A 17,203-nucleotide genomic window follows, 5' to 3' on the forward strand; every position below is an offset into this window, starting at 1 on the left:
CCCTCAATGATGTGTGTCGGCTGAACAAAGGAACAAAGAGAGAATCGTGTGTATAAAGTCCAGGGGAAAGCACAGAGGACAGAGAAATGAACTGGCATTATTCAGGACGTTTCCCCAAGGGGTGATCTCTGAGTCAAGTTCGCAAAAAGGGAAAGTGAGCCAGGGGGTAAGAGTCCAGGGTCCCAGACAGAGTGAAGGCTGAGGCCCAAAGGCATGAATGCAAGGTACAGAGCACGCTTCTTAGAAGCTGTGTGGACCGTGTGGCTCTCTAACTGGTCTCTGCAGGGGCGACAGCATCAGACAGTGCTTTTTGGATCACTTCTGGCAGCGCTCTGGGGGAAGGACTGGAGGGGGTCAAAAAGCAAGGAAACAGTTTAGAAGGCAATTACACTCAACCCTCAGATTTCAAGTGCTTGGTGCCTAATTCAGACTCAAACTTAGCTGAATGCATACTAGCCAGCTCTTCATGGAGTTAACTGATGTGAAATCTCTTCTTGGCCCACACACGGTTTATTGGGGTGGAACGGGAACAACCAAGGAGAAGTGGGGGATGAGCCCGGGTGATGGTGGAGATTCACATTTTTGGAATGTCTACCACAGACAAATCTCTTCATCCAACTAAAGAATCAGAATAAGTAAGGCAGGCACAACAACAAATAAGGAATTAAACACTTTCTACTCTCTCTTATTCTCCCTCCCCCCGTCAAAACAAACAGAAGTTTTTGTAGACCCACTACGTAGAAATATAGCAGAAGTTGGTACCTAATGTGAAGACCTGATTCACAAATAACCACCATCCTGCCCAGCCCTAGCTGGCTGGAAGCTCAATGACACAGGAGAGACAGGGTGATGCTTTTGGATCATCTGTGAGTTGAGAATTGGAAAATGCGGCTAAGTTAGGAACACAGAGTGGCCCTGGCAAGAAACTGAGGCAGAGCAGACCTGTCAGGTGATGCTATACAGTTGTGGGAACAAAAGCAGGCAACAAAGGTTGAGGAAACTTTTCAATGAGAAAAATCAAAGAGAAGAGGAGAGAGTAGAGAGGTCTTTTTGACACTTGGGATAAATTACAACAAAGCACAGAGGAGAGGTTACTGGGAAAGCACAAAACTCTTCGTATTTCTTTAGAAAGAGTCAAAGTGGCAATGAAACACTTTTTAAAAATACACTTTGGGAACAAATCTAATATGAAACACATACCTGTAAACGGAAACTATGAAACCTAATGGAAATGTATACAAGAAAACTTGAAAAAAATGGAGAAAGACTATGTTCCTGGGTAAGATGGCTATAGGCTGTAAAGATAGCTACCATGTCCATGTTTAATGTCTATGTTTGATACAATTTTAATTAAAATCTTAACTTTTCACTCAACACAATAGCTAAAAATTTGAATTTAAAAGAATTCTCAAGCTAGGCTTCCCAATAATTTTCATGTCATGACCCACATAAAATAATGGTGCTACGTAGAAATGAAGCAGCACCGATGCGGCTGCTTCTCTGGCAGCTCCAGGCTCTGCCCAGCCTCCCAGAAGCTGAGGGGATCTACACGCACCTGTAACCCATCTTCTGGGGCACACCAGCTGGGAAGCTTTGTTCTAGAATCTGCAGCAGTGGTTCACCCAGCTGCTCATCAGAATCACCTGGGGAGCTTTAAAAACAATCTCAATCGCCCCTCACCCTCCCCCAAGCCTAATTACAACAGAATCTCTCCAGGTAGAACCAGGCACTATTGTTCTTAAAGCTCCCTAGGTGGTTCCAGTATGCTGCGTGGGCTGAGAGCCACTGTCCCCAATGCTTTGCAAATATTAACATGCACTCATGCACTGGGAAATCTTGTCAAGACGTAGGCTCTGAGTCATGCACTCATTCTTGGAGGAGACCTGAGATGCTGCCGTACTAATGAGATCCCAGGTGATGTCAACGGCCCTAGTTCACAGACCCCTGTTTGAGTAGCACAGATCTAGAGCGGGGGTTCTCAAACTCTGGTGGTATAAAAACCACCCAGAAAAATTAATTAAAAATAGATGCCCAGGCTCACAAAAGTCGAATATGGCCTGGGCCTCAATTTTTACCAACTTCCCCAGGTGATTCTGATATGCACCAAAGTTTGAGAACTACTGACTAGAGTATTACAGAAGGTCAAAAAAAGAAATCCAAAAGAAAGACATGTCAGATATTAGCAAGCACCATATATAAATAATAACCAAAACCAAGACATAAGTGAGGGAAACAGAGAAACTAGTAGATGAGCATATGGCAATGGATGTGTGATGGGGATGCGTGTAAACTTAGCACATAGAGCAAGTTTCCAAAATGAATAGAAAAGACATTTCTTTAAAAAGAGAGTAATTTTAAACAAAGAGCTTTGGGAGAACTAAAAGGCTGACCTCCCTGGCCCTGGGAGAATGGGAATTTTTAATGACAGGAGGACACAGGAAGAGGAGAGTGGTTTCAGAACTTGGAGCACTTTGAGGAGAAAGGTACGTTTCTGTGCAGGAACCACAGGGAGGGACTAAGGCCCTGAAGCAAAAGACAAAAAATACCAAAAAGGACATGGGGGGATAATTAAGATAAACTTCACGTATTTTAAGTTTTTGCCTGAGGCCATTCCTGAACTTTTTAAAAGAAAAAAAAACCTTTCTCAGCATCCTCCTATGATACAGATGGTTTACTCTGCCTAAGACACAGTGCTGAGATGTGAAATATCAGAATCATAGCTCAGCTACAATATGGCTTCAGTGCCTTCTCTAGACCTGTATCCTGAATTAACCACCATTTATATCATCATTTCTCTGGGACAAAAGTTCACGGAAAACACGCTGTAATTGATCATCTAAAGCCCTTCAGGAAGGAGGTGGCAGGGATCTTACGTTTAAATCCTACAATGTTAGCTTGATTTTTAACTTCTTTCAAAATCAAAACAAATGATAAAATATCACATCAGAAGAGAGATGCAGGCATGATGTTAAAGAAGAAAACTCATAATTCTAGTTTGAGAAAGAAACCCTCAAGAATGCAAACCAAATTAAACCATGAAAGGGGCCAAAAAAGATCATAATCATTCCTCCTCTTTTGTCTCAAATAGAAAAAGCTAATGGATCAGCTGGCATCATTTATTCCCTGGAACTTTCTCCTGCACTTTGTTCTTTTGGGAAAGGCTGGAAAGCTGCCACCCCCATCACAGAACTGTCAGCGGTGAATGGCAACACCTGGCAGGCCTCTCTTTCTGTTGGGGAGGTGAGACCTTAGGCATATATGAGGGCAGGTCTAGGTAAGTCAGTCAAGGTCTGTGTTAAGGATGATGTAAGATGGGGTGGGGCAGGCACTTCAGGAATATCCGCCTGGACAGTCAGATGAGAATCTGATGTTGTTTAAAAGGTATTCTGAGGCTATTCTGTACCCACCCATCCTGCTTTAACGCCTCCACATGCCTCTAGCCTGCCTTCATCAGGTATGCATCGCCAATATACACATTTCTCCATGGAAAAGAAAAGGGGGGGCAGAAACATAACTCTGGGTTACATTTGTTTATAACAAGGTTCCCCAAAGTTTGGAATTATAACTAACTAAAGTTAGCCCTTTACCTGCTTAGTCTCAAAGCTACAGTCACTGCCATCTGCCCTTTTGAACAGCCCAGAATTTCTTAGAGGGGAGGGGAACAGTCAGCCTCCCAAACTAACTCCCCTTCTCAAAAAGCAGAAATGGGCAAGTAATACCTTTCCTCCCACCCCCTCACCTACGACCAGCGCTGGCACAACCTTAACTTTTTCGACTCCCTGTGAACACAAAACCCTGAGGAAATCAAAACTAGCTGCTTTTCACTGGAATATTAGGAGCCCATGCCATAAACTGAACCATTCGGAAGAAAGAAAGGCCATCCAGGCTCACAAAATGCTTTGCAAACAAAGAGGTAACAAATGTATCCTAGACACCTGGACCCAAGGCGTTTGGAGACAAGGGATGAAACATCAGACCAACAGGACGTGCTGCAGTAACCCTAGGGGGTGAGGGTAGGCTCAGAATCCTGGGAACTGGAGAGTAATCAGCCCCCAGCTCACACAATACATGATGCTCAGATGGACCAGGATGCTCTTCCAGGTTGGAGTTGGTGCCTTTGCCCTGAAAAACGACTTTCTAACAGCCAAACGGCCACAGCAAGTCTCTTTAATCTAGTCTAAAGAGTTCTAAGTAAACTGAACTCCTGATAGAACAATTCTGTTACACAATTCCCACTGATAAAGATCAACAGTGGCTTGAAAGTGAAAGACAAATACCATGTGGTATCACTTATATGTGGAATCTAAAATGTGACACAAATGAACTCATCTATGAAACAGACTCACAGGCATAGAGAACAGACTTGTGGTTGCCAAGAGGGAGGGGAGGTGGGGAGGGATGGACTCGGGTTTTGGGATTAGCAGATGCAAACTATTATAGACAGATTGGATAAACAACAAGGTCTTACTCTATAGCACAGGGAACTATATTCAATATCCTGTGATAAACCATAATGGAAAAGAATGTATATACATGTATAACTGAATCACCTTGCTGTACAGCGGAAATTAACACAACATTGTAAATCAACTATACTTGAATAAATTTTAAAAAATAAACAAAAAAAATAAAAATCAATAGTGCCTTGTAGTGACACAATAAAACGTCTCTGAGCTGACGTATCATAAGCAATGGGAAGGCCCACCTGACCACCTGGTCTATACTGGCACCCCCAATACCAGGCACTCTCTAGACGTGTTTAATGTCCTTCAAAGCACTGATCCCTGTCCATGGATTCCCACTAGACTGTAAGCGCCATGAGATGCATACCTGCCGCTCACCCTCGACCTCCAGTGTCCACAACAGAGCTGGGCTAATTATAAGCACTCATGATCACTTGTCGAAAGGAGGAGAAGACAGTGAGGACAGGAGAAGGGAATTGTGCTTCTGTATCAACTTTGAGCACATTTTCAACACACAGGTCAATGCACAATAGCTACAGTAATCCTGGGCATGTGCTGCTCTTATACCCTGGGCTCCTTGCTTTTCCTCAACCCTAATCAAGAGGAAGTTTTTTTTTCCATAAGTGAGCTCCATACAATGCTGAAAGATGGAGGAAAAGGTAACGCCCTCATTGGTTCTCAGCTCAAAAGTGCATAATTTTTTTTTTTGGCCACGTTGCACAGCTTGCGGGATTCTTAGTTCCCGGACAAGGCATTGAACCCCGGCCACAGCAGTGAAAGCTCCAAATCCTAACCACTGGACCGCCAGGGAATTCCCATAATGTTTTAAATAACAGAATAGATAAGCGTAGAAAAAGAAAGTAATGGTAGGCAACTGTAGCACTTTTTAACTTAATTGTGTGACTCTGTGATTGTGTGTGTCTCTGTGTGTGAGAGGGAGAGAGGCCGATGAGAGCCCAAAGCACACATCTGTATTAAAGATCAAAACCTTATTTTTAAACTTAATGACTAATGACTTCCACTTGATCCTCTCTCTCCTCAGCAGGACTCTTCTCCAGACCACATACACTTATTTTTAATCTCTCTTAGGAAAGAAGAAATAGAAAATAATAGGATTATATTTGTTTAACAGAAAGGAAGATTATGTCCTGAAGAAACACAAGATTTTTCCCCCATGTACTTACTAGCCTGATCAAAAGCTCAGACCACTGTCAGAATTCATGAGGTTACCTTAGACAGTGGGTAATAGATGTATTCTGCTCCACATCAACAGAAAGGTCAAGAAAATCTTCATCTTTGCTACTAACCTGGAGCAAAAAAAGAAAAAAAGTATTAGGCACAAAATACATAATAGGCAAGTAGATAAAACTTTGAACACCTACAGGTAACCAAAAACCATAGCTGCAGTAAAAGTCAGGTATGGCTTTGTATACTCTCTGGCTACCAGTTACCTTGAAAACAATCCAAAACAAGAGGAAATCCTAAATTCTCCATTTAACCTTATCTGTGTCCAGCTTTGATTCAGGCTTTTCATAATTAAAACTCAACCAGATTTCTCTTCCTGTCCATTCATTGCCCCCACTGTTTCAAAGCAGGAAATATCAAACAGGTATCCATATAGCTCAGCCTGGCAGAATGATAACAATGGAAATGGAAAAAGGACAAGAGCCTTAAAAAACCTACTGCTCAGGTGATCACCCTCCATTCAGCTGTCTGCACTTCTTGCCAGTCCCCTGAAATCACTCCCTTCCTCCTGTGCCTAGCCATTCAAACTGTGTGGGGGGCCCGGGGGCCGAATGTGCTATGGGCTGGAGGGTCTCGGTCTCTGTCTCTGTCTCTGTCTCTCTCTCTCTCTCTCACACACACACACACCTGTCCTCTGGCCCAGGAAGTGTTGTCCTTTGTAGAACACGCCCATGCTGTCTGTGGTACCACTCAGACCTGGAGCTAGCCGGGAGCCTGGGCTCACAGGGGCCCAGCAGACTGGACTGCTCTCAGCCACACCCATCACCAGCCCTGGCTGTTTCTTGGCCTGCACAGCTGACACCACACCAATTCTGGGTCTGGACTTATCAAAGCTCACCGAGTGGTGCTTGCCTTCCAGCAGCTCACCAGCTAGCCTGGCATTTCACTGTCTTGGAGTGGGAGGGACAAACTAGCCCAGCAGGAACTTTGAGGTGCCCAGTCAACTGGCAGCAAAACAACAATAATACTCCTGTAAGTGAGTCAACTATCCTATGACCCAATACTCCAATAGTCAGAGATGTGGACACAATCCTTTATACTTTTATTAGTATACCCAAGAATGGGTATTGGCAGACTGCCCAACTCCATATCCTGTCTCTGCCACTTATAAAGTGGATGACACTAGGCAAGGTACTTAGCCTCTCTGTACCTCAGCTTCCTCATCTGTAAAGTGGGAGCAGTAAGAGTATCTATTTCATAAGGTTGTTGTAAGGATGAAATAAGACAATACATGTAAAGTGCTTTAAGAGGTAAGCACTCAACAAATCAAGGACGGAAAAAACATTTAAAAGTGCCTAAAATGGTCAAAAAGTTGGGAATGGGTTACTACGTTTTGAGTATCATATTAAATGAAACATGAGACTGCGCTCCTGCACTTCCACCGTCACCATGAGAAGGGTAACCCAGGCTAGCCCACTGCTGCCCAGAAAAAGATGAGAGACCCACAGAGGAGAGCTGTTCTCACTAAGGTGCCCCAGCTAAGCCCAGACAGGAGCACCATCCCCACCGGCCTCAGACACATACGTGAGACAGCTGAAATGCAGACGTACGGGCTCAGCCAAGGCCAGTTGGATCAGGCGACCCCCCGCCAACCCATGGTTGCATGAACTACAGTAAAAAAATCAGAGTGGATTTAAGTCTCAGAGTTTTAGGGAAGTTTGTAACAAAGCAACAAATAACCAATACAACTACTTAACATGACAGGCATTCCTCCTTTTACTGAACTTGGCAGATAGTGTGTTTCTTTCAATTTGAAGTTTTGTGGCAACCCTGTGTCGAGCAAGTCTAGTGGCAACAGCATTTGCTCACTTCGTGTTTCTGTGTCACATTTTGGTAATTTTCACAATATTTAAAACCTTCTTCATTATTATTATGCTTTATGGTGATCTGTAATCAGTGATCTTTGATGTTACTACTATGACTCACTGAAGGTTTGAATGATGGTTATCACTTTTTAGCATTAAGTATTTATGTACATTTTTTAGACATAATACTATTGCACACTTAATAGACTACAATATAGTGTAAAAATAACTTTTATATGTATTGGGAAACCGAAAAATTTGTGTGACTCGCTTCATTGTGATATTCACTTTATTGCAGTGATCTGGAACCAAACCCACAGTATCTCCAAGGTATGTCTGTATGTATATTTTATTTTTATTCATTTATTGTCTATTTCCCCCTTACTAAAGTGAAAGTTCAAAAGACTGGCTTCTGTAATGACTAAGATCCTGCCCTTCCAACACTCCTCCAGAAAAGTATAAACTCAAATAACTATAAACTAACAGCAACTACCTGAAGGCAATGGAGGCAGATGGGGAGTCCACACGTGGAGGAAAAGAGCTGCAAATAATGAGTTCATGGTTTCACAGCCTTTAGTGGGATCCATGGGGGGAAATGCAGTCTTTCTGGTCTAGGAGCCAGAAAAACCAATCTGGGAAACCATGTCCACTGAGGAGAAGGGAAGGAATCTGAGAAGGTATCCCCAACTCTGTCTACCCACATCTCTGGCTGACCCCTGAGCCACACACATGCACAGAGTACACTCACAGCAACTTGGCTGGTGACAAAAGGGATGACCCAAGAGTCAAACTGCTGCCTAGGAAACAGTTTGTAGTATGAGTCCAACCAAGATAACTACCTGCTAAAACTAAAGAAACTCAATACTAATTGGAGAAGAACAGCAGAACCCAGTCTCTCAAACTGAACATTCTCAGTGTCCTAGATATGATCCAAACTTACAATATGTGAAGAACCAGGAAAATGGAAGATATTCTTAAAATAAAAGGAGGCAACTGAGACCAATACTGGGATGACCCAGATGTTGGAAGTAACAAACAATGATTTTAAATAAGTTTTTATAAATATCTTCAATAAAGTGAAATATATTCACAGTGAACCAAAAAATAAGACATCTCAGCAGAGAAATAGAAACAAACAAAAAGAATCAAATGGAAATCCCAGAACTAAAAAATTAATACACTGGATGGACTTAACAGAGAACTGGAGATGACAGAGGAGACACCAGTGGACTTGAAGACAGAACAATGGAAATTATCCAAGGAGAAGAATAAAGGAAAAAAAAGAAAGATTGAAATAAAAATTAACAGATACTCAATAAACCTGTTAGATATCATATACGTAATTGGAGTCCCAGACGGGGAGGAGGGAGAACAGGGCAGAAAAATGATTTGAAAAATAATGGCTGAATATTCCCTAAATTTGGTGAAAGACGTATATTTATAAATTGAAGATACTCAACAAACACCAAGCAGGATAAATACAAAGAAGGCTAGCCAAGGTCAAACTGTTGAAAGCCAAAGGTAAAAAAGCAAATCTTAAAAACATCTAGAGAGGGCCTCCCTGGTGGCGCGGTGGTTGGGGGTCCGCCTGCCGGTGCAGGGGATGCGGGTTCGTGCCCCGGTCCGGGAGGATCCCGTGTGCCGCGGGGCGGCTGGGCCCGTGAGCCGTGGCTGCTGGGCCTGCGCATCCGGAGCCTGTGCTCCGCGACGGGGGGGGCCGCGGCAGTGGGAGGCCCGCGTACCGCGAAAAAAAAAAAAAAAAAAAAAGAGTAAAAAAAAAAACATCTAGAGAAAAATGACACATTACAGTGAGCTCCCTGGTGTCCTAGTGTTTGGAATTCCAGGCTTTCACTGCTGTGGCCTGGGTTCAATCCCTGGTCGGGGAACTGAGATCCCACAAGCTGCATGGCATGGCTAAAAAATAAATAAATAAACACTTTTTTTTAAAAAATGACACATTACAAGAGAATGATTCTGTTGGAAGCTGGCCTCTCATCAAAAATTACAGAGGCCAGAAGACACTGAACATCTTTAGTATGCTAAAAGAAAAAGTTATCAAAACAGAATTCCTGTATCCGATAAATATATCCTTCAAGAATGAAGATAAAAGTGAACAGAATTCATTATTAACAGACTTGCACTACAAGAAAGGTTACAGGAAATTCTTTAAACCAAAGGGAAAAGCTACCAGCTGGAAAGCCAGATCCTCAAGAAAAACTGAAGAGCATCAAAAATGGGAATTATGACATTGTCCTGTGGGGGTTATACTATACATAAATGTAATACATGTAGCAACTATAGCATAAAGGTCAAGGTAGGTCAGGGGTGGAAGGAATATGCACCTACACAGTTATAAGTTAACTATGTTTTATGCGAAATGGAACATTATTAATTGTAAGGGACTGTGAAGAGTGAAGAATATACTGTACTCTCCAGAGCAACCACTAAAAAACAACGTACAAAGATATACTAAGAGGAAAATTAAAATGGAATTGTTAAATGTAATATACACACACACAAATAATCCAAAAAGGGAAAAACATTTAAAAAGCAGAGAAGGAGGAAGAGAGAAACAAAAAGCTCCGGGGGAATAAATAGAAAACAAATAATAAAATGGGAGCCTCAAACCCAACCATATCAATAATTATATTAAACACTAATGTAATAAACTTTTCAAGTAAAAGTCAGAAATTGAGTTGAATTTTTTTGAAAGGCAAAACCAGCTACATACTGTCCACAAGAGCTATACTTTAAATATAAAGAAACAGATAAGCGCTGAAAAAAAATGGATGGAAAAAAATATACTATGTAAAGAGTTAATATGCATATATAGTGGGCTATTTAATATAAGAAAATAGATTTTAGACAAAATTATGAGAAATAAAAATGGTATTTCCTAATACTTGGGTCAATTTACTAGAAAAACATAATAAAAAATATGGAAGTCCCTCATAACACAGCCTCAAAAATATATGAAGCTGGAGCAGTATTCACCAACAAAATGGAATGAACCACATGCTACAACACAAATGAATCTCAAAAATGTTATGTAAGTGAAAGAAATCAGACACAAAAGACCACATCTTGTATGATTCCATATATATGAAATGGCCAAAAAAGGCAAATATCTAAAGACAGAAAGTAGCTTAGCGGTGGCCTAAGGCTTGCAACAGAGATTAACTGCCCAATACAAAGGATCTTATTGGTGTGATGGAAATGTTTTAAAACTGGATTATGGGCACAAAAACAGAAATAAAAATCAATGGAACAGGCTAGAAAGGCCAGAGATAAACCCACGCATATATGGTCATCTTATCTTTCATAAAGGAGGCAAGAATATACAATGGAGAAAAGACAGCCTCTTCAATAAGTGGTGCTGGGAAAACTCGACAGCTACATGTAAAAGAATGAAATTAGAACACTTCCTAACACCATACACAAAAATAAACTCAAAATGGATTAAATACCTAAATGTAAGGCCAGACACTATAAAACTCTTAGAGGAAAACATAGGAAGAACACCCTTTGACATAAATCACAGCAAGATCCTTTCTGACCCACCTCCTAGAGAAATGGAAATAAAAACAAAAATAAACAAATGGGACCCAATGAAACTTAAAAACTTTTGCAGCACAGCAAAGGAAACCATAAACAAGACGAAAAGACAACCCTCAGAATGGGAGAAAATATTTGCAAAAAAAGCAACTGACAAAGGATTAATCTCCAAAATATACAAGCAGCTCATGCAGCTCAATATCAAAAAAAACAAACAACCCAATTGAAAAATGGGCAGAAGACCTAAACAGACATTTCTCCAAAGAAGATATAGAGATTGCCAACAAACACATGAAAGGATGCTCAACATCATTAATCATTAGAGAAATGCAAATCAAAACTACAATGAGGTATCACCTCACACCAGTCAGAATGGCCATCACCAAAAAATCTACAAACAATAAGTGCTGGAGAGGGTGTGGAGAAAAAGGAACCCTCTGGCACTATTGGTGGGAATGTAAATGGATACAACCACTATGGAGAACAGTATGGATGTTCCTTAAAAAACTAAAAATAGAACTAGCATATGACCCAGCGATCCCACTACTGGGCACATACCCTGAGAAAACCATAATTCAAAAAGAGTCATGTACCACAATGTTCACTGCAGCTCTATTTACAATAGCCAGGACATGGAAGCAACCTAAGTGTCCACCGACAGATGAATGGATAAAGAAGATGTGGCACATTTATAAATGGAATATTACTCAGCCATAAAACGAAACGAAATTGAGTTATTTATAGTGAGGTGGATGGACCTAGAGTCTGTCATACAGACTGAAGGAAGAGTGAGGGAAGTCAGAAAGAGAAACAAATACCGTATGCTAACACATATGTATGGAATCTAAAAATAAAAAGTGGTTCTGATGAACCTAGAGGAGGACAGGAATAAAGACACAGACATAGAGAATGTACTTGAGGACACAGGGAGGGGGAAGAGTAAGCTGGGACTACCAAATGTAAAATAGCTAGCTAGTGGGAAGCAGCCGCATAGCACAGGGAGATCAGCTTGGTTCTTTGTTACCATCTAGAAGGGTGGGACAGGGAAGGTGGGAGGGAGGTGCAAGAGGGAGGGGATATAGGGATATATGTATACATATAGCTGATTCACTTTGTTATACAGCAGAAACTAACACAACATTGTAAAGCAATTATACTCCAATAAAGATGTTAAAAAAAAAAAGCAATAAGTGGCTGTAAGAATCCCACCCCTGAAAAAACCTGGATTTTGGTCATAGTTACACAGCTGAGCAAATCACCCCCCACAAAAAAAAATCACCGAATGGATGAATTTCATGATAATTAAACTGCACCTCAACAAAGTTGTTTTTAAAAAGTAAAAAAAAATCATGAAGCAAAAACTGACAGAATTAGAGGGAGAAATAAGACAAATCCCACAATTATAGTTAGAAATTTTAACACTACTTTCTCAGAAAATAATATAAAATTATGGGGGAAAAAAATCAAGAAAAACACAGACAATCTGAATAACTCTACCAACCATCATGACGTACTGATAACTACAGAATACTATACCCAACAACTACAAAATATAAATTATTTTCAACTCGGTGGTTCTTAACAAGGGAAACTGCCTTTCAGGGGATATTTGGCAATGTCTAGAGACATTTTTGTTGTCACATCTTGGGGGATGTTACTGGAATCTAGTAGGTAGAAGCCAGAGATGTTGCTAAACATGCACAGGGCAGCACCCCACAAAAAAGAATGATCTGATCTGAAAGGTTAATAGTTCTAAGGTTGAGAGACCCTGTTTTCAAGTACATTTACCAAAATAGACCGTGTGTTAGGATACAGAACATGTCACGATAAATTGTAAAAGACTGAAATCATACAGAATATATTCCCTAACCAAAACAGAAAGAAATTGGAAAATATTAAAATACCTAGGAAAAGACCAAATATTTGAAAATTAAACAACACACTTCTAAGTAATACATGGGTCAAAGAAAAAAAATAACAAGAGAAATTAGAAAATAATTTGAACTAATGACAAAGAAAACATATCAAAATTTGAGAAATGCAGCTAAAACAGTGCTAAAAGGAAAATGTATAGCTTTAAATGTGTATATTAGTAAATAAAAGAGCAGGGACTACCTTTTCTGTTTGTTTTAACTGCTATATCTCTAGTACATAAAATAATTTCCAGTATTTAATAGGTACCCAATAAATATTTACTAAATAAATGAATATATAACTGAACAAAAGACTAAACAAATGAAAAGATATCTAAACACCAATAATGGCATCTGGGTGGCAGAATTATGAATGATTTTCTTTTTATACATTCCTGTGCCTGTGTTTTAAAAAATAATTCACAGGTATTATATTTTTTAATTAGTAAAACTTTTTTTAAACATAAATGGCCCTTCTCTGAAAGATAATAAAACGATTATGGCCAACTGAAGTTATACATAATTTAGATAGTTCTACTAAAGGTCCGGTACTTGAAGGGGGATGAAAACAAAGACACACTGTCTCCCTTTAGATGCAAATCTTTCCCTGTACTTGTTTCAGGGAGAGGGAAGAAAGGTACAAGTCTAATTAAAGAACTGGAGAAAGTTACTGTAACTTTCTCAATTCCCAGTGCAAACTGCTTCCAGAATTAAGAGTGAGAAAGCACTGCTCAGGTGGATTGCCCCACTGGTGACATCAAAACATGGCACTAAACCCTTCCATTTGGACTTTTCTCTCTCCCCCTGTCTCAGACTGACATAGTCAAAAGCAATGAGTGATCAAGCAATTTTTTTTTTTTTTCCTTTTCTCTCTTCCCAGAAAGCTGCCAGAAAATAAAACCATTTTCTTCCCACACACAAGGATCTCATTCTGGTCTAAGTGAAAACACAGCTTGTCTCCAAGGAAACATATGTATCACTAAGACTCTGATACTCTCAGCAGGTACAGGCTACATCTTATTCTCCTTTCTTCTCCCCCGATTTTGGGCATGGAGTTCCCCAAAAACTAGTTTTAAAAGGGTGGAAGAGACCCTACTTGTTCTTGTTTTTAATTCATTACAAATCAATTAATAGAGCAAATTAATATAGGGGGCTTTGCTAAGTTCCTGAGTAATTAAAAAAAAAAAAGAGCTTTGCTAAGTTCCTGAGTAATTAAAATCCTATTCAAATGTGCTTCTAAATCCCCAGCCACCTTTGCTGGGCTTAGCAGAAAAGGTGACCAGGTGGCAGCTCCACGCTGTTCAGCCAGGGACTGAAAACGTGCTGGCTCAGAGTCGGTGCCAAATTGCTGGGCTCAGGAAGAGTGGCAACCGCAGCCCACCTGAGTCCCGGGGACTCAGAACCACCCCTCAGCGACTGACTCCCCCTGACCACAGCGCCCATCCCCACTCCTCTCTGTGAAGGGCTCAGAAGCTCTACTGAGTCAATTTTAACCTCTGCAAACAAAGCTAGATGGGGCATACAATTGGTACTTAATAAAGCAGCTCTTTAGACAACCTTTTGGCTTCTCAGTCTTAAAGCCACTGAGAAGCACTGAAAACCACAGATCTGCAAAGCAAAAACTCAGTTGAAAGAGAAGGTGGGTGGGGGGGGCGGGAATTAACAACAACAAGAAAATTAAGCTCCAACCAAGGGAACGTGGAGGCTAGACTGGAAAATCCCCACGCCTCCTGTTCTGGAGTGCCTTGGTTAAGGTTATCTGGGACAGTCAGCACTGAATGACCCCCTTAAAACTGTCTCTCCAAGTCTACTGCAGAGTGAAACCGTTTGTCTCCATAAACCCCTCAGTTGACATCTGCACTGCAATCACAGGCAACATTTACAAAGGGTGAGACCCAGAAAAAGAAGAAAATTATCGTCTGAAAGCATGAAGACTTGCACAAAGCGTTTTGCACAATTGGAGGAACTACCAGCTGAGACTGCCCCTACGGCGAGGCTCCCCCAGGGGCTAATTTGCTGCTCCAGATCTAGTGCAGTTCAATCCCACTGTGAGTGTTCCACTAATGGTCTTGGCAATTCTGCCGGAAGCGCTCTGTAAAGGCTGCTTGCCCTGGGCAGAGGACATTACTTAAACGGGGCCCCGTATTTCTCATCCTGTGAAGGAAAACTTTAACTTAGGTCTTCTTTTACACTAAGTTCTCAACATTCTACAGTAACAACAACTAAAAAGCCCTCAGACTATGCATTTTCTTAGAAAGTAGAGGGCTTTCTAACAACTAGAGCTTTCTAAAAATGGAAGGCATCGCCTGGGAAGATTGAGTTCCCTATCTCTGGACAGGATCCAGCAGATGCTGGGTGACCAACTGGCTAGGACGTCACAGAAGGGACTCGGGCACTGGGAGAGGAAGGATTAGGTGACTTGTAGGATCCCGTCCAGTTAAAGGATCTAAGAAAATGGAGGTGATTATCCAAGTAACTCCAGAGCGGGGAAGGTGGGAAGCACTGCTGCCTCAAATGTAATCATTTCAGGGGATAATAAATGTAGGTTTTTCAGAGTGCACCATCCTCCACAAAGATGCACCCACACACTCTCATTCTGTTCCACAAACGAAGTATAAATGGTTGGAATCCCACTAAAACAAACTCTATGGTATGATCCAAAAGTTTTGGAGGAATCTTTGGGCACAGGCTTCCGATCCATGGTAACCCTCCATGAGAAATCAGGCTCTGTAACAGCTTCTGCAATACAATTATCTGCGGGTGCAATATTTGCATTGTTGGGATCAACTGACCTGTTCTTAGACAAAAAAAAGAAACTACAAATGTGACTGAGCCTTTCTGAAAATCCACACAGAGAATCACAAGATGGATGTAGTAACTGTTAATTTCAAAGATAACCAAAAGGATTAGACCAGCTCTACAGTCTGGGGCAGGTTTCCTGGCTAAATGTAGAGATGTGATGCCCCATTGTCTGGTTCCTGTATCTAAGCTCACAGAATACTCTGTACTCCTTCACGGAACTTTGCAATTGTAACCACAAAAAGTTTCAGAAAGGCCAGGCTCTCACTGCATCCTCAGTGTCTATACCTTTACTTAGCAGACGTGGGAAGAAAAAAAAAAGTATTTATTGAATAAAAGAATACTCGTCTATACAAAAGCCACTATATAACTACCAAAGTGAAGAGACATCTGAGAATAGTGGGTATAGACAAGAATGCGGAGAATAAGAATGCTCATGCACTGGGTGTGTAAAATGGTACAACCACTTGGGGGATTTGATATTTTCTAATGAGTTGAATGATAAGCCCATCTTATGACCCAACAAATCTACTTCTGTGTATATATCCTAGAGAAACTAGATTTATGTACACTAGATTATATATGTATTAGAATGTTTACAGCAGCATTGTTCATCGTTGCCCCAAGTTGGATACAACCAAATATCCACCAACAGTAAAATGGATTCATGAATTGTGGTATATTCAGGCAATGGAATACTATATGACAATGAAAATGAATGAACGAAAGCATCATGCAACAGCACAAATAAATCTCACACGGGATAGTGAGGAAAAAAGCAAAAACAAAAACAGGACACTAAAGAATACACACTGCATGATTCCATTCATCTAAAGAGCAAAAAAAAAGCCAAACTGAACTATTTATTTTAGGGATGCACAGGTAAGTTTTGAGTTCTAGCAAACATTCAAAGAACAGATAAATCAAAACGTACACATACTGTCTCAAAGAAGATAAAGAAACTGGAGGTCACTACTCTACTTTGGGCAGGAGAGTAACATGGAAAAGGGCAAGAGAAAAGCAAGAAAACCCAGTAGGAAGTTACTGCTGTAGCTTAGTTGAGACTGCCAGTCAAGAGCCGATGGGTTCCTCCACCCTTCTAGGTTCTTCTGGCTGCTCTAAAGAAGTAAATTGGCATGAGATATTAACAGGAGAAAGTGGCGATGGGTGGCCTGAGCCAGGGTGGGAGCAGGAGGGATGAAGAGAAGCAGAGGATTAAAGAGAGACACAACAAGACAGGACCTGGTGACAGACCAGATACAAGAGGTAAGGTGAGGATGGTACCAAGGGATACTCCCTTATTAAAAGAAGGGAAGAAAGCAAAAAGACTGCAAGTCTGCAGATTATACTATGTACAATATAGCCCTAATTTTGATGTTTAAAAAGGACATGAATTTACTCTAAAAATAAATTTAGTATCAAA

At 40.9% G+C, this 17,203-nt stretch overlaps 1 protein-coding gene across 3 annotated transcripts in view; it reads right to left on the bottom strand.

Annotated features, from left to right (window-relative positions):
* The window catches only part of USP46 (ubiquitin specific peptidase 46), a gene marked incomplete at both ends in the record, with an annotated part of 59,251 nt that overhangs the window by 8,561 nt on the left and 33,487 nt on the right, over positions 1 to 17,203 (bottom strand). For all 3 annotated transcript variants that reach the window (XM_079703412.1, XM_079703411.1, XM_079703410.1), the window contains one exon: positions 5,694 to 5,770. In XM_079703412.1, the coding sequence (XP_079559538.1) occupies positions 5,694 to 5,770 (77 nt within the window). The remainder of the gene's footprint in view (positions 1 to 5,693; positions 5,771 to 17,203) is intronic.

This window comes from Hyperoodon ampullatus (genome assembly GCF_949752795.1).
Source record: "Hyperoodon ampullatus genome assembly, chromosome: 1".
NCBI lineage: Eukaryota > Metazoa > Chordata > Mammalia > Artiodactyla > Ziphiidae > Hyperoodon > Hyperoodon ampullatus.